At 35.1% G+C, this 20435-nt stretch overlaps 1 protein-coding gene across 1 annotated transcript; it reads left to right on the top strand.

The window, feature by feature from the left end:
* The first annotated feature begins 1153 nt into the window (after positions 1-1153).
* Positions 1154-8966, top strand: si:ch211-71m22.1 (uncharacterized protein LOC100149582 homolog). Its single transcript, XM_051871700.1, has 10 exons — positions 1154-1371; positions 2884-2922; positions 3039-3122; positions 3216-3286; positions 3555-3597; positions 5205-5425; positions 7886-8047; positions 8268-8429; positions 8554-8605; positions 8693-8966. Exons 2-9 carry the CDS (start codon positions 2907-2909, stop codon positions 8581-8583), a joined length of 789 nt encoding a protein of 262 aa, XP_051727660.1. The 5' UTR covers positions 1154-1371; positions 2884-2906; the 3' UTR covers positions 8584-8605; positions 8693-8966.
* The last annotated feature ends 11469 nt before the right edge of the window (positions 8967-20435 follow it).

Here is a 20435-nt window from a genome sequence, read left to right as displayed (position 1 = left end):
CCACCTGTTTCAATTTTCGATTCCCAACCCTACTTCAGAACGTCATGCTCGTTGTGCGTATCCTGTGCATTCCTGAAGGTCTCACTTTATCAGTGTGCTATTTTAAGTCACACATTCACTTCTGGACACAAGTTTTTGCAACAAGTCTTTGATTTATTCCAAAATATGATGCACAGAAAATGTGGAATTGCTGTTAATAAGTGCAGATGGCTGTAGGCCTACTTCAATACTGAATTAGAGTGCAATAGTAAATATGATGTAATACTGCAAGTTTGTGTCTGTCATTGTATTTCTGTGATTGCATGTGATTGTTTTTTGATCCATTTATGACTGTCATAAATCAGCTTGTTTGTCATAAATTCACAACATGTGTATTGTCTGTTATATTGTTAACACATGCTTGTGATGCATTAACATCCCTTAACTTTATTGACCAACAATTGTTTTGAGGTGACTTCACAAGAAGCTTTTAATATCGCTTATATTGATCTTTTTAGGATACTATGAACAATGGTCTAGGTAATACAACTCTTAGAGAACCGGTTGTAAAGTGATAGCCTACATAACCTGATGCAATTGTGTAGTCCTTTCTGATGAGAGATTATGATGAGGTGTTGTTAAATAGCCTAAAAATGTTATATTTTAAAACATTTTTAATAAAGCGTTAGTTACGTGATTAAGACAATAAAGGACAAAAAGCCATTTAGTTCTGTATTTTTACAATATAAAACTAACTTGAATTGCACTGTGCACTATTTGTTTTAATAAGGGTGTTATGTTAATATGTCATCTAATTTCGAAAAATAAAGGAAGTTATTTTTTTCTAAGGAAGTAAACGTGAAGGAAACCGAGAAGTTTATTAAAAGGCTATTTGAAAAAGCAGAAGCTTTAAAAACACCTGGAAAATGTAGGCTAGTTGCTTTCGAGATTGTGTAAAAGTGTAGCCTAATGTTCATTATTTCCATAGATATAAATAAGCCTTAACTGTCTAGGCTATATCCATGGAGACACTTCCGTCTTCACGCTATAATTCGACGTAACCTACCAGGATCTGAGAAATGTCAAGAGTTTTTACTGTAAAATAGTAATAATTATATATATATATATATATATATATATATATATATATATATATTTATTGTCAGTTTCGTTTTTCTGTAAGGGGTGTGTTCGTGACCAGTAGACTGTTTCCCGGGAAGGAAACACATGTACAGTGTGTGGGGAAGATAAAGAGCGAAGAGAAAAGAAGCTCTGTGGGATTGTCGCTCATTAAAAGATTTAAAAAGAGTGGATTTTAGGAAAAAAATAAGTTAGGAATAAAACACGACATCTACGGCGTCAACATCCACAGTACTTCTCTTTGATCATCAGGTGAGTTGGCACATAAAATAGGATGTAAAAACGTATTGTCAGGTAAGCTAACCTGTTTTATTCAAGTCAGAACTAATAAGACAATCAATCGCACTATGATAAACACTAACAAAAGTAGCATGTTTAACGGTTAAATCAGGTGGTAATAAATCCTTAAAGTAACAGTTGCATGCTTACATCTGTTAGCCTAGTTTCCATCCCTCTGGAATTACAGAATTGTCATGTCATTGTTATGTACGCTAATTATGCTATTTCACTACAACTATATTAAGCCAAAATACTGAAGACTTAGTATTAGAAAGTAGCACTGATACTAGAAAAAATAATAGCATAAATGGTAACACTTTATGATAAGGTCTCATTTGTTAACATTAGTTAATTCATTAACTAACATAAACTAACAATGAACAATATATGTTTACAACATTAACCTTGGTTAATGTTAATGAAATGTTCATGGTGATTCACAGTGCATTAACTAATGCTAACAGAAACAAATTTGATCTTAAAAAAGAAGTAAATATTGAGAGTAACATTAACTATGTTTAATAAATGCTGAAGATGAAGAAGTATTGTTCATTCTTAGGTTAACTAATTTTTGGTAACTGATGTCAACAATTGAGACCTTATTGTAAAGTGTTACCGCACAAATTATCAATAACAGTTTCTATTAATCACATAATTATAATTCTAAAAAAAAAAAATGAATTAAGACAGTGTTTCTCAACCAGGGGTCCGTGGACCTCTAGTGGTCTTTGACGTAATGCCAGGGGGTCCTTATAAAATATCTGAATATGAATATTTGTATATTTTGACATTTGACATGTCCATTATTCAGTCATATTGTCAGTTAGGCTATATTATACGTATATTATCTTCTTTTATGAAAACGTAGTAGTAAATTATACTTGATTTCATTTGGTCGTCACAAAGACAATAATGATACCAATGAGCCAATATTATTCTGGGGTTCTTGAGGATGGTTCTAAATATGACGGGGGTCCATTACTCAAAAAAGGCTGAGATTCACTGAATTAAGAGATTCTCAAAAGTAGATGATGTGGCTCATTTAGCAATCCAGTTATTAATTGATTGATTATTTGGCAATATTTTGTGTCCTTCAATGTTAACTATTTGTTTTTTCTGTATGAATGCATTATGCTGTAATGGTTATTTTATGTACAATAGCTGCAGTTCATAACAATTAATGCAATTTTAAAAGTGGTATAACAACTAATGTTACAAACCTCTTGAGTTTTGAGTGGATTATCACAAAATCTTTTTAAGATGATGACATGTGGTTTGCATTATGCACCTGCAGTCCAACTTCCCAGGTAATTCCTGGTAAATTCCTAGGTGTTCTCAACTTGAACGTTGTATATTAATGCCTTCACGTTTTACAGATTCATTGGCTATTCTAAACTCTGCCGAAATCCTATTCCATACAAAGCATGGAAAAAACATACAAGAAAATATTTGCTTAACTTGCTTTTCTGGTTTGCATGTTTGCAGAGAGTAATTTGCAGCTGTCCACCATGACAACAAATAATGGTGAGTGTGTCAAAACCTTATCATCAGCAACCTGATCCTGACAGCTTTGTGTTAAATGCTGTTATACAGTATATAACTCTAAGAAACACCCTGTTCTTTGATACTCTTTAAACCAGGTTACCCCATTGACTTCCAACCACAGAAAAATGCAATTAATTCTGCCCCTCCATATAACCAGGGACCAGCCCCACCTGGCCACGGTAAGGGATTCTAAGGAACGTTTGATTTTTCGAAATCATATCTCACTTTTTCAGATCCTGATAATTAATACGTCATGTTTTTCCTTTCACAAGTTCAAGTGCCCATGATGCCGGTTCCACAGAGACCCGATGGCTGTCCACCAGGACTGGAGTACCTGACCCAGGTAGAGCTTCACTGCTGCGTATGAACAGTTCTGTATGATGCCACTATAGACAATGGATTTTTTTTTGTCTTGCATGAGATGGTATCTTTTTAGGAAGTGGTGACTAAGCTTGTGTTAGTTTTGTGGCTTTGAAATAATTATATAAATGCCCCACTTCTTGGAAGAACTGTGTATTACTAGAGAACTACTTTCGAAACACTACCATCCATCCATGCCTTTCAAAGTCCTAAATATGATTTTCAACATTTATTCCCTTTTTACAACACAGATTGATCAACTTCTTGTCCACCAGAAAGTTGAGCTAGCTGAAGGTAATATTGTGATGTTATATCCACTGATATTACTTAATATTTTGAATGTGTTTAAATTTAAGGCATATTACCTTTTTATAAGTCCCGTCCCCATGGTAACTTTGCTTGATCATATAAGCTTTACACAACATCCCAAAGGATTGAACTGGAAATTTCCCAGCCACAATGTTTTACCTTATTTTTGCTTAGAAACTTCAGTAATATTAATCAGTACTATTACTTTTACAGTGATCTGTAATTTTAAACTATTCAAACACACAGGACTTCCATAGAATTATATCTGAAAGCAGCTTGTCTAATAATATGGCATATGGCTACAGTTGATAAGGTATGATTGGGTAGTAACTTTTTTAAAGGGAACCCCTGGTGTTAAGACTTGTATGGCTTAATATAACATAAATGATGTCTCTTACTGAAATAGGTAGTAGAAAACCCATGAAAGATTTACGTTATTTAAAAAATCCATGACATATTTGGACAATGGGCGGCGCCATTTTGTTTGCATTCTATGTTGGTGACGTCAAATGTTTGCACTTACTGCTCTACTTACACTATCCTGTTGCTATTTTTAATGCAACACAACTCGGAATATAATATACGATGCCACATTGTGCAGCTTTTGGTTGTAATTTTCAGTCGATGAGCCACAAGAGAAGCGATGCAAGTCTTTACTGCTTTACTAGCGATAAGAGGAGAAAAGAATAGGAAGTTGTGCAGAATGTGGATGAATAAAACTTCCTAACTGCGTTTTTGTTCTCTTCACTTTATCCCTGATGACTGAGGCTTTTTATCTGTATGTTTTGGTGCAACGGTAATCTAGTAATATCCATGGGGTTCCTTTTAAAACACGATCAGGATCAAGATGCTGCTGTTTTATGCAATCACAGATATCTCGTGCATCACAGCGCACGTGAGCTTTGAGGCAATCTGTCTCAATTCAGATGTGTTATAGGCTTACCTTCATCAGTCTCCACGACAGACGTGGCATTTGGTTAAAGCATACACTTATATCCATAGGCAACTGTAAGCTCTTTCAGCTTTGGTCTTCTAAAAGCCTCAAAGGCATCAGGGCATGTGAAGAGAACAAAAATGCGGATCTTTAGGAAGTTTTATTTGTCCACATTTTTCACAACTTCCCATTCTTTTCTCCTCTTATCGCTAGTAAAGCAGTAAAGACTTACATCGCTTCTCTTGTGGCTCATCGACTGAAAATTACAACCAAAAGCTGGACAATGTGGCATCGTATATTATATTCCGAGTTGTGTTGCGTTAAAAATAGCAATATGACAGTGTCAGTAGAGCAGTGAGTGCAACCATTTGACGTCATCGACATAGAACGCAAACAAAATGGCGCCACCCATTGTCCAAATCGGTCCAAATATGTCATGGATTTTTAAATAACGTAAATCTTTCATGGGTTTTCTACTATATATTTCAGTAAGAGACATCATTTACGTTATATTAAGCCATACAAGTCTTAACACCAGGGGTTCCCTTTAAGGCGGGGATTACAGATGGGACAGTTAATGCAGTGCACACAATTTGACAAATACACAGATCTTTATTTTATAATTTTGTTTTTACTGTGTTATTGTTTTATATTACAGTTATACTGGGCTGGGAGACCAATAATAAGTACATGGTGAAGAATAGTATGGGGCAACAGGTGTTTTATGTCGCTGAGGAAAACGACTGCTGTAACAGACAGTTCTGTGGACCATTGCGCTCATTCGTCCTCCATGTTCAGGATAACTTGGGACAGGAAGTGATGACACTCACACGCCCTTTGAAGTGTGGAAGCTGCTGCTTCCCCTGTTGCCTGCAAGAGGTAAAACATATTTCTGTTCATTACTTAATTAGTTTATTCAGGTTCCAAATCCTTTGATTTGAATGTCAGGCTTAGTGGATAAAGACAAGGCTGGTTGATGAAAGACTGTAGGTTCAAACCTCAGAAGCAGTGATTCAAGAACTATTATCATTATGATATTATTGTAGGAAGAAAATAAATAAAAAGGTTTTAGATGAAACCCTTTGTCATTCTACAACTTTTGGGGTTGGCAAGATTTTTTAGTGTTTAATGTTTACAAGTCTTTTATGCTCAATAAATAAATAACCAAGGTTATATTTATTCAAAAATATGAAGCATAAACAGCAATAGTGTCAAATAGTATTACAATTGAAAACTGTTGAAAAGAGAACTGTTATTATTAATTTATTATCAATGCTGTGCTGCTTAATTTTTGTGGAAACTGTGATACAATTTGTTGAGTTCAGAAGATTTGAAATAATTTTTTGTAACATAAATGTGGCACATTCACATTTTTGTCAGACCGTAAACAAACCTGCTGCTACTACTACTGTTAAACTAAAAGCTACTAAGCAAATACAGATGGCAGAGCATTGAATAATATTACATAAAACAAAAAGAAAAGAAAAAAATTGCCTAGGCCAAAATATTAGAAAATTCAACTCGTCAGTATCTATGAAATAAACATAGACCACCGGATATAAGTACATTTGGAAACACTTTATTTTACAGTGCCGTAGTTACACGTTACTATGTGTACTCACTATAGTAATAACAGTAAATTATGCGTAATTACAAGTAACTAACCCTAAACCAAACCCTAACTGTAACTCTGTAGTAAGTACATGTAGTTAATTAATAGTACTCCGTACTTACATGAGTAATTACAATGTAACTAAGGCACTGTAAAATAAAGTGTACCAGTACATTTTAGCAGGGCCATTACCACCATAGACATTGAGGGGGACAAGATATTTTAAATTCTTGCACTGCTCTGCTGCACTCCATTACGCAGCGCTCTGTATGTTGTTAGGATGACAAAAAGGTTTAAAAGTTACATTTTAGTCCAGGTCTGCCTCAGCGATCTAACTGCGCTCGTCAATGTCAAAACGACTGACAATCAAAATCAAAGTAATCAAATTAAAGAAGACGGTACACCGTTCACAGAAGCAGAGCGTGATTTCCAGCGCAGAGCATCTGTTTAACGATGAAAGAGAGTGAGGTAAAATATAAATAGTGAAACATTTAATACATTTCAACTGTTTTGCAGTCAATAACATTCAGTGATGCAAAACTACTCGACTTTTTTCTCAAATATGGCATTTACGTGATTCATGTAATTCCTAACTGAGTGTGAAAGACAAGAAACATTTTACATTTTCGACATATAAGGCATACAAAAAAAAAGTACACGTGCATATTTTATTCAAATATTATTCAAATATTATTTGCAAATAGGTCAAAAATTATTTCCCAAGTAGAATTAGACCTATAATTTCCTTCACTGTTCTGTTTCTGTATGCTTTATAAAAAAAAAATTGGTTCCATGGACTTTGTGAATCAGACTGTCCTTAACTAAAATGTTGCTATAGTAGCCTAATATTAAAGCTAGAAAGCCTATGCACTTGGTAATTATACATTCATCTTGACTGAGGGGGCAGGATAGTCCATATGAGGGGGTCCAGTCCTATATCAAAGTGATACAACTTAAGCCTCATTAAAAGAATGAAATGATCAAAATGTTGTATACGTTGTCCACCAAATAAAAATGTGGCGCGACCTATGTGCAGGGTGTACCGTCTTCTTTAATTTGATTACTTTGATTTTGATTGTCAGTCGTTTTGACATTGACAAGCGCTGTTAGACCGCTGAGGCAGACCGGACTAAAATGTAACTTTTAAACCTTTTTGTCATCCTAACAACATACAGAGCGCTGCGTAATGGAGTGCAGCAGAGCAGTGCAAGAATTTAAAATATCTTGTCCCCCTCAATGTCTATGGTGGTTACGGCCCTGCTAAAATGTACTGTTACACTTTATTTTACAGTGCTGTAGTTACATTGTAATTACTCATGTAAGTACTGAGTACTATTAATTAACTACATGTACTTACTATAGAGTTACAGTTAGGGTTTGGTTTAGGGTTAGTTACTTGTAATTACGCATACTTTACTGTTATTACTATAGTGAGTACATGTAGTAACGTGTAACTACGGCTGAATCAACAACCAGCCTATGAATGTCATGTTTGACTGTAAAATGAGGAAGTTATTTGTTACATTTTCAAATCAACTTGACTATTGCATGACTGATGTGTTGTATGATGGGTACACAACAATGCCACCATGTCATGCTTATGATTTAATTAATAGTTAAATGCCACCTATTAGTTGTGATTAATATTAAAGATCTACTATATTTTATGTAAAGTTATGCCTAAACTGCTCAAGTCGCTGCTGATGTATCTTTTGTCTGCCTCTTAGCTTGAAATCCAGTCTCCACCAGGCAACCCGATTGGATATGTGATCCAGAATTGGCATCCTTTTATTCCAAAGTTTACCATTCAGAATGAGAAAAAGGAAGCTGTTCTGAAGATCGTGGGGCCATTCTGTTCCTGCAGATGCTGCGCTGATGTGAACTTTGACGTATGAACCATATAAGACAGAAATATTGATGATAGTTTTGATCAGTTGACTTAAAATGTTCTTCTTTGAAATATTTCTCCATTTTGTCACCCATACTTCCTCTTTCAAATGATAAGAAAAAAAACAAAAACAACAAAAAAAAAAACATGTGATCCTATCACATTACGTACCACAAACATTTTGCATGACCATAAATAATTATTTATTTCCATCTAAACAGGTTTTGTCAATGGATGAGTCAACAAAGGTGGGCAGAATCTCTAAGCAATGGACAGGTCTGGTGAGAGAATCTTTCACTGATGCAGACAATTTTGGAATCTCCTTTCCTATGGATCTGGATGTGAAGATTAAAGCTGCTCTTTTTGGAGCATGTTTTCTCATAGTAAGCAAAAATGAGGCATTATCGTATGTCACCATATTCTTGTTAGACCCGTTTTCTAATCTTCCTCTATAGGCTCTGTTTGTTTCAGCGTAGTGAATAATCTGATATTCTTGTTCTCTTGTAGGACTTCATGTTCTTTGAACACAATAAATAAACGATACTTTTCTGGATGTCATGTAAGTACACAAATTGCATGATTTGTACATAACAACATGATTTGACGGAACATAGTTCTAACTATTGTCTTTCAATTAATATTTCAGGTAGAATTTTGAACTCCTTATTCTGAACATGGATTCAAATGTGGATCACTCTGATAAAAATATATTATACACATTACTGTACATGATATTATATAGTCTTTTATTAATGTTCTTGAGCCACCACTAGGTGACAGCAATTCCCTTTTAAATAATGTTGAGATGTTCTCAGTATCAACAAAGTACCTGCTCTATGGAATGTTTTGCTAAACAATTAACTACCTTCAAAACTGTAAGGCATTTTTACACAATATAAACAAACCTGTAACAAGCAAAATGACTGGTTAATTTTGCTCTCGATTTTTGTTTTTTTGGTCAGCAGTTTTTTGGCCATTGCTCTTTAAGATACAATTTCATCCATTCTACAGTGAAAAAAGAGTAATATCTAAATTAACTGTTTTTATTCATGTCAAAAATGTTATTTACCATTACTGAATCAACCTATAAATACATTAATGTATAGCAAGAAAAGTATTTTTATGGGTTAAATCAGGTAGAAGTAGCTATTTAAGTTAACAGTTGCAGGCTACTGCTTTTTACAGTCTATGCATAACTAATCACTGGTGGTGCATTGTATATTCAAACATTTCAGATTAAAATGCAGTTAACATAAACATATAATAAACATAACTGTGTAATTATTCTCATTATTCTAAATAACATCCACAGTTTTATTTAGCACTTACTGCCTTTTTCCCAGTTGAAGTGCTCTTCAACTCCTCATTATGCCTTCTTGGAAGTTAAGGAGGCATTAGATAATGAATAACACTTTTACTTTTTTACCTTTGCTTTCTTGTTATTCAAGTTTTAATGTTGCTCAGCAACAACACCTTATTTATACACCATAAGGATGCTGTTTGCTCCACTCAGGAGGAAACATTTGAAATGATCCTTGAAAAAAGTCTTTAGCCTTATCCTGGAAAATAGATGTTCATCTGTAGACTTTTCACTAAAATAAATTATTTTCAGAGTTAAAATATATTAAAAAAAAAAAAAAAATGCGAAGGAACCCTCAAAATTCACCTTTTAGTTTTAGAATAATACACTATACTCAGTAAACTACATTTTAATTGTACTATTTTTGCAGTAAATGCTGTGCACAGTATGCAAATTTTCTGCATGTATAGAATACCCCAAATGTGCCAAAATGCAAGTATACAACCCGAGCATACTATATGACACTGTATCCCACAATGCAATGCACTTGACTTTCTATTTCCAGTGTGGCGAATGAACCTGAATTTTTTTTTTTTTTTTTTTACTTCTGAGATAATAACTGGACACCACTGAAGTAATGTGGAAACAGCATCGCATTCTGCTCTGTGCAGTGGATGTAATTGCATAATATGTTCTATATCACATACTATTATAAGATTCAAGACAGACACACTGAGAGGGCTGAAATTCACTGATAATAAAATCAGTTAAATGCATTATTCCTGTCTGCCTGAATTACTCTAAACCTTTTGAAGACCGGAGCATGTCATCCTAAACTTCCTCCTCCACACTATTAAAGATGTCAGCATTTACAGTGCATACTGTGCAGTATGCAGTAAACAGTGAAATATTATTCTGTTTTGAACATCTGAATGGAAATGGAATGTCAAAATGTGTACATAGTCAAGATAAGAACTGTTTAACAGTGACGTAGACAAGAAAAACCGAACGTAGTTCATATTCTAAAAGTAAAAGGCGATTTGTCTTTCTAAACAGAGTTGTTATTTGTCACAATTTTATGTAAAAAGTCTATGGATGAATATATATTTCCTTCTTTGAAGTTCAATACAACTTAAAGTCAACAAATGAATTCAAAATTGACATTTTCTTTCTTAATGTATGTTTCTGTTTTAACACAGTTCATTGGTGCTTCTTGTGCCAAGTAAAATCAATCAATCAATCAAAAAAAAAAAAAAAAAAAAAGTTTTTTCCATCTCTGAAACAACTTTTGTTTTCTGGCTGCCATCAGAAATCCCTCTTACATTTTTAACCCCTGCCATCCAACCACTAGCTCTAAACTGTTAACTATTGAATGCTTCTCATATTTGTCTCGCATTGCTTTATATCTCACAATGCGACTTTATATCTCGCAATGTGACTATTTCTTGTATTTGTGACTTTATATCAGACATTGCGACTTTATATCCACAGTAGGGATGTGACTATTTCATGTATTTGCAACTTCATATGTCACAATGTGACTATTTCTCACAATGTGACTTTATTTCTTGTATTTGTGAGTTTATTTCTCACATTGCCAAATTTATATCTTGCGATGTGACTTTATTAAATTTGCAACTTTATATCTCACACTGCAATTTTATATCTCACAATGTGACTTTATTTCCATATAGCGATGTGACTTTTTTTTTTTTTTTTTTTTAGAGATGTGTTTCTTGTATGTGGAACACGATCTCTCACAAAATGACTATATCTCGCCATGTGACTATTTCTTGTATTTGTGACTTTATATCAGACATTGCGACTTTATATCCACAGTAGGGATGTGACTATTTCATGTATTTGCAACTTCATATGTCACAATGTGACTATTTCTCACAATGTGACTTTATTTCTTGTATTTGTGAGTTTATTTCTCACATTGCCAAATTTATATCTTGCGATGTGACTTTATTGAATTTGCAACTTTATATCTCACACTGCGATTTTATATCTCACAATGTGACTTTATTTCCATATAGCGATGTGACTTTTTTTTTTTTTTTTAGAGATGTGTTTCTTGTATGTGGAACACGATCTCTCACAAAATGACTATATCTCGCAATGTGACTATTTCTTGTATTTGTGACTTTATATCAGACATTGCGACTTTATATCCACAGTAGGGATGTGACTATTTCATGTATTTGCAACTTCATATGTCACAATGTGACTTTATTTCTTGTATTTGTGAGTTTATTTCTCACATTGCCAAATTTATATCTTGCGATGTGACTTTATTGAATTTGCAACTTTATATCTCACACTGCGATTTTATATCTCACAATGTGACTTTATTTCCATATAGCGATGTGACTTTTTTTTTTTTTTTTTTTAGAGATGTGTTTCTTGTATGTGGAACACGATCTCTCACAAAATGACTATATCTCGCCATGTGACTATTTCTTGTATTTGCAACTTATGTGAGAATGTGACATTATATCTCACTATATGACTTTGTTATATTTTTATACTTTATATCTTTATATCCTAATGCAAATTATAAACTTACTGTGTGACTTTAATTCTTATTTTGTGTTTTGCGAACTGTATTTAATTTCTGATGTCTCTAAAAATTCTATCAGTTAACACAATACATAATCCTGACTCATCCCTCAGTTTGTGAAAACAAAATATACATTGCACTAATGCACTTGAAATGCAAGTCAAGGCTGTCTCAGCAGTATATCCAAAGGTATTTTCAACCCTATATTCTTTTTTTGGCCTATTTGAGCTGATTAGTGCACTTTTGTAATTAATTAATTTATTTTTAGTCCAGTGTATAACACCAATGTAATTCAGTTCTGCATCTTTGAGGAAGAAACCCTCTTGCTCCTGTGGAGAAGGCTGCAAACTTCCAAGCTGGGAGAAATAGTGGTGGCAGGGCTGCTGGATGTATTTGGTTTGATCAATAATGGAGGACTCATCTGCTGATGGAGGCGCAGAGAGACCTAGACAGCCTCTAATGAAAGGGCTTGATTGATGTTGTGCTCTGATGTGTCTGTGACAGCAGCCAAAGGCCTCACCTCATGCAACTCCACCCACAACTCACCACCGTTCACACAGAGTTCACATACAGCCACAATCCACTGTTGTTCATAGGCACTTATCTTTGCCTCAACCTAGGTACACTGAGAGCATTTAGTCCCTTGAAGCTTATTAATAAAGCATTGGGTTGGTGCAGTAGTTTAATATGCTGGGCCTCATTATTAGGATCTTCAATTTGTGCTCTCAGTCCAAGGTGGGTGAATCAGAGTTGCATCTTCTGATTCAAATTATAGGCCTATTATTGACAGTGGTGTAGCCTAGTAGTCAACATTACTTGTAGCGCATGTTGACTACCACAAAAATGAGTTTGTACTCTTTCTTTTTTTTCAAAAAAAAAAAAAAAAACAGTGAGGCAATTACAGTGGAAGTCAAGTCAAGTCAAGTCACCTTTATTTATATAGCGCTTTTTACAATGTAGATTGTGTCAAAGCAGCTTTACATTGATAACTGGTACATTGTTTGGCTGCACAGCAGCTCTTAAAGAATAGTGTCAATGCAGGCAGATCAAAAGCACTGTTGAATATCAAATGTCAAGTCAAGTGTCCCCAACTAAGCAAGCCAGAGGCGACAGCGGCAAGGAACCCAAACTCCATCAGGTGACATCAGGTGGCAGACAAGTGGCAAATTGGTGTTAAAATGGAGAAAAAAACCTTGGGAGAAACCAGGCTTAGTCGGGGTGCCAGTTCTCCTCTGGCCAACAGTGCTTTGTTACAATTCAGGTTGCTATCATAAGTCCAATAGGATCGCAACATTAAAAGTATTTATTTCAGTTCCATCCAATTGAGGATCGTTTTCATCACGCCGGTATGGACGGTTGTTGAGGAACTGTGTCGTGGCTGTCGTGTCGATGAGGCCTTCACAGGGGATGATCTAGTTGACTCAATCTCTGCTGATACTTCAGGGCTGCGTTGTGGTCGTGTCAAGGTGCAGGTCCTTGGTCTCACCTGGATACGGCCCGGATCCGGTTGACTACGGTGAACCTCGGGATAAACAGAAAGACTAATATTAGCGTAGATGCCATTCTTCTTCTGATGTAACGAGTACATCAGGTGTTATAGGAAGTGTTCCCGGTTCCGGCTGACCTAATTTATGCAGCCTAATAATCCTTTAACGGATTTGGAAATATAAATTGGTAATGTGTTATGTGTATGCCAGGTTAAAGAGATGCGTTTTTAGTCTAGATTTAAACTGACAGAGTGTGTCTGCTTCCCGAACAATGCTAGGAAGATTGTTCCAGAGTTTAGGTGCCAAATAGGAGAAGGATCTACCACCTGCAGTTGATTTTGATATTCTAGGTATTATCAGCTGGCCTGAATTCTGAGATCGCAATAGACGTGAAGGACTATAATGAATTAGGAGCTCGCTCAGGTACTGGGGAGCTAAACCATTTAGTGCTTTGTAAGTAATTAGCAAGATTTTAAAATCTATACGATGTTTAACAGGAAGCCAATGCAGTGTTGACAGAACTGGGCTAATATGGTCATACTTCCTGGTTCTAGTAAGAACTCTAGCTGCTGCATTTTGTACGAGCTGTAGTTTATTTATCAGGCAAGCAGAACAACCACCCAGTAGAGCGTTACAGTAATCTAGCCTTGAGGTCATGAACGCATGAACTAACTGTTCTGCATTTTTCATTGAGAGCATATGTCGTAGTTTAGATATATTTTTAAGATGGAAGAATGCGGTTTTACAGATGCTAGTAACATGGCCTTCAAATGAAAGATTGGTATCAAAGAGCACACCCAGGTTCCTAACTGACGACGAAGACTTAACAGAGCAGCCATCAAGTGTTAGACAATATTCTAGGTTATTACGTGAAGAAGTTTTTGGTCCAAAAATTAGAATCTCTATTTTTTCTGAATTTAGTAGTAGGAAATTACTGGTCATCCAATTTTTTATATCAGCTATGCATTCCGTTAATTTTGTGAATTGGTAAGTTTCGTCAGGGCGCGAAGAAATATAGAGCTGAGTATCATCAGCGTAACAGTGAAAACTAACGCCATGCTTCCTAATGATATCTCCCAAGGGTAGCATGTACAGAGTGAACAGTAACGGTCCTAGTACTGAGCCTTGTGGTACTCCATATTGAACTTGTGATCGATATGACATGTCTTCGTTTACTACTACAAACTGATAACGGTCAGATAAGTATGATTTAAACCATGACAATGCAATTCCACTAATGCCAACATAATTTTCGAGTCTATTTAAAAGAATATTGTGATCAATAGTGTCAAATGCTGCACTAAGATCCAGTAACACTAATAGAGAGATACAACCACGATCTGATGATAAGAGCAAATCATTAGTAACTCTAATGAGAGCAGTCTCAGTACTATGGTACGGTCTAAATCCTGACTGGAAATCCTCACAGATACCATTTCTTTCTAAAAAGGAACATAGCTGTGATGATACTGCCTTTTCTAGTATTTTTGACAGAAAAGTGAGATTTGAGATCGGCCTGTAATTGACTAATTCTCTAGGATCAAGTTGTGGTTTTTTAATAAGAGGTTTAATAATAGCCAGCTTAAAAGTTTTTGGTACGTATCCTAATGATAAAGATGAATTGACGATATTGAGAAGAGGGTCTATGACCTCTGGAAGCATTTCTTTCAATAGCTTAGTCGGTATAGGGTCTAACATACATGTTGTTGATTTTGATGATTTAACAAGTTTAGACAATTCTTCCTCTCCTAAAGCAGTAAATGAATTCAATTTTTCCTCAGGGACACTACAATGCACTATCTGACACGATACTGTAGTAGACGGTTGCATGGTTATTATTTTTTCTCTAATATTATCGATCTTGCAAGTAAAGAAGTTCATAAAGTCATTACTGCTGTGCTCTTTGGAAACATCAGAAGTTGAAGCTTTATTTCTTGTTAATTTAGCCACTGTATCAAATAAATACCTAGGGTTGTGTTTATTTTCTTCTAAGAGTTTTGAAAAATAGGCAGATCTAGCAGATTTTAAGGCCTTTCTGTACTCAATCATTCTCTCTCTCCACGAAATACGAAATACTTCTAGTTTTGATTTCTTCCAGCTGCGCTCCATTTTTCTGGCTGCTAACTTTAGGGCCCGAGTGTGGTCATTGTACCATGGCATTGGATTAATTTCCTTAATCTTTTTTAAACGCAAAGGAGCAACTGAGTCTAATGTGCTGGAAAAGACAGAGGCAATAGTTTCTGTTGCAACATCGAGGTCTTCTAAGCTGTCTGGTATGCTAAGGCGATGAAAATGATCAGGAAGATTATTTATAAAGCAATCTTTAGTGGTAGAAGTGATGGTTCTACCATATTTATGGCATGGAGGCAGTTTAGCCGCCTTGACTAAATGTAGTATACACGAGACTAGATAATGATCTGAGATGTCGTCACTCTGCTGCAGAATTTCAACAGCATCAATATCGATTCCATGTGACAATATTAGATCTAAAGTATGATTACGACAATGAGTGGGTCCTGACACATGTTGTCTAACACCAATAGAGTTTAGAATATCTGCAAATGCCAATCCTAATGCGTCTTTTTTATTATCTACATGAATATTAAAATCACCAACAACAAGGACTTTATCTGCAGCTAGTACTAACTCTGATAGAAAGTCAGCAAATTCTTTGATAAAGTCTGTATTGTGTCCTGGTGGCCTGTATACAGTAGCCAGCACAAATGTCAACTTACATAATGTTACGTAAAGTACCATAGTTTCGAAGTGAATGAGGCCAATCCATAAACATTAAATAGTATAGCCATGAACCCAAAACAATGTGTTTTTACACAATTTTAGTGTTAAAAAAAAGAAAAAATACAGTTTTATGTAAGGTTTAAACTTTGTTGCCATGTGTCGAATATAACAAAGACTATGGCAACATTACAGTTCAAATAAGTTTTAGAATCAATATTTATTAAGAATTAATGTTGTAAGATTTTATAAAATAAGCTTCAAAATAAATATTTAAGCAATATCGCAGGAGCAAAAGTGCTATTTCTGAATATCAGCAAAATTGCAAAAGTGATTACAGAAATAATTTTATATAAGAAGTTAATATTGAGTACTTACATTTTAGACAAAGCATTGCTAGTTACTCTATCTGTTTTTATCTTCTGGAAACACAAACAGTTCAAAATGGAAGCCATTGCAGAACCATGTTTCATTCCTGAATGATTCCAACCCTGTCTCATGAGAAAACTCTATATTTTCATAAAACTCATATTAAAACTATATTTTACGATTTTGTATGAATTTATATGATGTGATTTGTTCGTATGTATGATTTTTAGAAAAAAAAAAAAAAAAGCAAGCAGGTTGGTCTACCCCTAACCCCAACCCTGAACCTAACTGTCAGTGCGTAAGAAGATTGTACAAAAACAAACAAATTAGATTGTACAAATTCATACGAATTAGCCATCAATTCACCAAAATGTTAAATGGTTAAGAACTGCCGTAAGAATTTGTTGAGTGACTTGTTTCATTCCTGAATGAATCACCATTTTGAATAAACTGTTTGAATGAATGATTCAATGACTTACTCATAAAGACAGCCACTTATCGCCACCTACTGGCAAAATCATATAAGAGTCAGTGAAAAATCCCCACCACTATTATACAATCATCATGATTTGTATCTTTTTGACTGGAGTCGTATTACTTTAATAAATGATGTTGAGATAGCATGGAATTTTTTCCACAGTAGTTTTATGCACCTGGTAAATAAGCATGCACCAATGCGTAAAATAAGAGTGAAAGCACAAAATAATCCTTGGTTCACATCGGAGCTAACTAGGCTTCTGCAGGACAGGAATGCAGCTTGGGCCAAAGCTAGAAGCACCAAAGTTGAATCGGACTGGCTTCATTTTAGAAAGTTGAGAAATCTTTGTACTTCCCAGACAAAAAAAGCCAAATCAGATTTCTATCTATTTGAAACATCACAAAATTTAAATAATCCAGTTAAATTTTGGAAAACAATCAAGTCATTGTCTCGAGCTGATAATATGGAGATTAATAAAATTATTACTAAAAATGATCACCTGACTACAGAGAAGTCAGTTAGCTTAGATAGCTTAAACGAGCATTTTATATCTTCAGGTTCTTTATTTGAATCTCAGTCTCTAAACTGTTCTATGACTAATTCTCTTAGCATACCCTCAATTGATGTTCCATGTAAATTAACTACACAAAAATTTGAACTTACCCAGTTCTCTGTTTCTCAGGTCCATAAAGTCCTGAGTCAGTTGGACCCAAATAAGTCTGCAGGGCCCGATAACCTAGAACCATTTTATTTAAAGCTAGCAGCTGATTTTATTGCTGAACCACTGACTTATTTATTTAATCTTTCTATTTCCCAATGCGAACTCCCAAAGATCTGAAAGTCTGCTTTTGTTTCTCCTCTTTTTAAAGGGGGGGGATTCATTGCAGTTAAACAATTATAGGCTAGTATCTAAACTGTGTGTTTGTATCTAAGCTTTTGGAGAAATTAGTGAATGAGCAATTAAAAACTTTTTTGGAAATAATATTCGATCCTCTTTTCAGTATGGTTTCAGAAAGCAGCATAGCACTGTTACTGCCGCCATGAAAGTGTTTAATGATTATTATAAATGCCTTAGACTGTAAACAAATTTGTTGAGCTCTTTTTCTTGATTTATCGAAGGCTTTTGACACAGTTGATCACGACATCCTTCTAAAAAGACTTGCCATTGTTGGTTTCTCAGATAATGCTATCAAATGGTTTGCAAACTACCTTTCAGCGAGAACATAGTGTGTGTTTTTAAAGGGTTGTACCTCATCTGTTCTGTCAGTCTCTAAAGGTGTCCCTCAGGGGTCTGTTCTGGGACCCATTTTATTTTCTTTGTATATAAATAATATTTGTGATAATATTCCCAATGCTATGTACCATCTTTATGCAGACGACACTGCTATTTATTGCTGTGCTTCATCAGCTTCACAAGGTCTTCATTATTTACAGTCAGCGTTTGATATTGTTCAGTCTCGTCTATGTCAACTTAAACTGGTTTTAAATATAGATAAAACTAAACTAATGATTTTTTCAAATTCTAAAGCTCTATCAAGTAATCTTCCTGATATATCTTCCCATGGAGCAAAAACAGAATGTGTTGTGAGTTATAAGTACCTGGGTATTTTATTTGATAGTCGATTAACCTTTAAGCCACACATTGATAAATTACTTTCTAAACATAAGCTTAAATTGGGTTTTTATTTCAGAAACAGAACTTTATTTTCTTTTAGTGCAAGGAAATATTTGGTATCTGCAACCTTTTTACCACTATTGGATTACGGAGATCTGCTTTATATGACTGCCCTAGTACATTATTTAAAAAAAACTTGACACTGTTTATCATAGTGCTTTACGTTTTATTACTGGTTATAGCTATCAAGCACATCATTGCACTTCATATGATAAGGCTGAGTTGCCATCTTTGTATACTCAAAGAACTTTTAATTGGTATTGTTTTATTTATAAATCTATTTGTGGTCTAGCTCCATCTTGTCTCTCAGCTTTTCAAACACAAATGTCTGTTACAATCTTCGTTCAAACAATTTGTTATATCTTAAAGTTCCTCGAGTTTGAACAGAGCTAGGTAAAAAAGGCTTTAAATACAATGCTTCTACATTACAAAACGTCTTAAAGCTGACTGTGCTTCCATCACTAAATGAGTTTAAGTTACTTTTAACAGATTATGTGTTTTATCCTTTGGTAAATTGCTGTTGTGATCCTTAATTGTATTTTTCTGTCTTGATGTGTATTTGTATGTTTACGTTATTGTTGCTGCTTTCTTGGCCAGGTCACTCTTGTAAAAGAGATTTAATCTCAATGAGTTTTTAACCTGGTTAAATAAAGGAAGAATAAATACAGAGTCTATCTGGAAAGGGCAAATACAGATAAGTGGTGTGATACAAGCACTCAGGCATCAGACACACACCTCTTATTAGTCACGGGTGAGTGACGTGACATACCTGTCATCCTAACACTACATAGAATTTTATAGAGAGTGGGAAACTTTTCTCTACCAGTGTGCAGCTTCCACCTGGATGATGCAATGGCTGTCATAGTGCACCACACACCAGCTGCCTGTAGAGAGGGACAGAATGATGTGATAGAGGCCTACTCGTTTAATGACCACAGAGTGAGCAGCAAGCTTAGCTTTCCCAATGAAGTCTCCCAACCAGGTACTGGACATGTTCGGCTCTACTAAGCTGCATTGGGTAAACACAGTAGAGAGCTGCAGGCTAATGGCTGCTAGCCAAACATTACATATAATGTATTGCCTGTGGTCAGTGAGTGAAAACCGAAGCTGATGGAAACCCATACTGATTTATAAACCCCTAAACCCATACTCCCCCTGCCCCTCCCTCAGTAAGTGAATTATACTTCTGTACATATTTTCCATCAGTTCTGGCTAACTCCAGCATTTTACTTTTCAGACAGTCTGCTGATTTGACATGCATTCAGCCAAACTACCCTTGTGAAAAAGTAGTGCACTTAATTGTATTGAATGTGCACTTGTAGTGTACTTCAAATCTTAAAATGATACTTATTCTACATGACCTTATTCTACTTTCTTAATCCTATCCAATATCTAAACTTAACAACTACCTTACTAAATATTAATGAGCAGTAAATTAGGAATTTATTGAGGGAAAAGTCGTGATTAATAGTAAATATGTGTTCCCTATACTAAACTTACCGTAATAAAAAAAAAAGCTACTTAATACCCAAAGTATGGCTGTAATTTTCGTCATCAGGAGGATCCGTGGACATCCACGTAAACTGTCCGTGTGCAGCCCAATTTTTGTGTCCGTGCAGACGGTGCGCGTACAACAGCGCATGTCTGAGTGACCTGAGCACTTGAAAACAAAGTCCACTGGACTTTGCGCTGAACACGTCTTTCCATGCTCACAGCCAAAGAAGTATACTTTGAAAGGCTCGCGCACTCAACTGTATGCGAGATGGAGCGGAACACGG

Source organism: Ctenopharyngodon idella, chromosome 2 (assembly GCF_019924925.1).
Source record: "Ctenopharyngodon idella isolate HZGC_01 chromosome 2, HZGC01, whole genome shotgun sequence".
NCBI classification, from domain to species: Eukaryota; Metazoa; Chordata; class Actinopteri; order Cypriniformes; family Xenocyprididae; genus Ctenopharyngodon; species Ctenopharyngodon idella.
The sequence above is the reverse complement of the archived record's forward strand: the minus strand, read 5'-3'. Positions and strand labels throughout refer to the sequence as shown.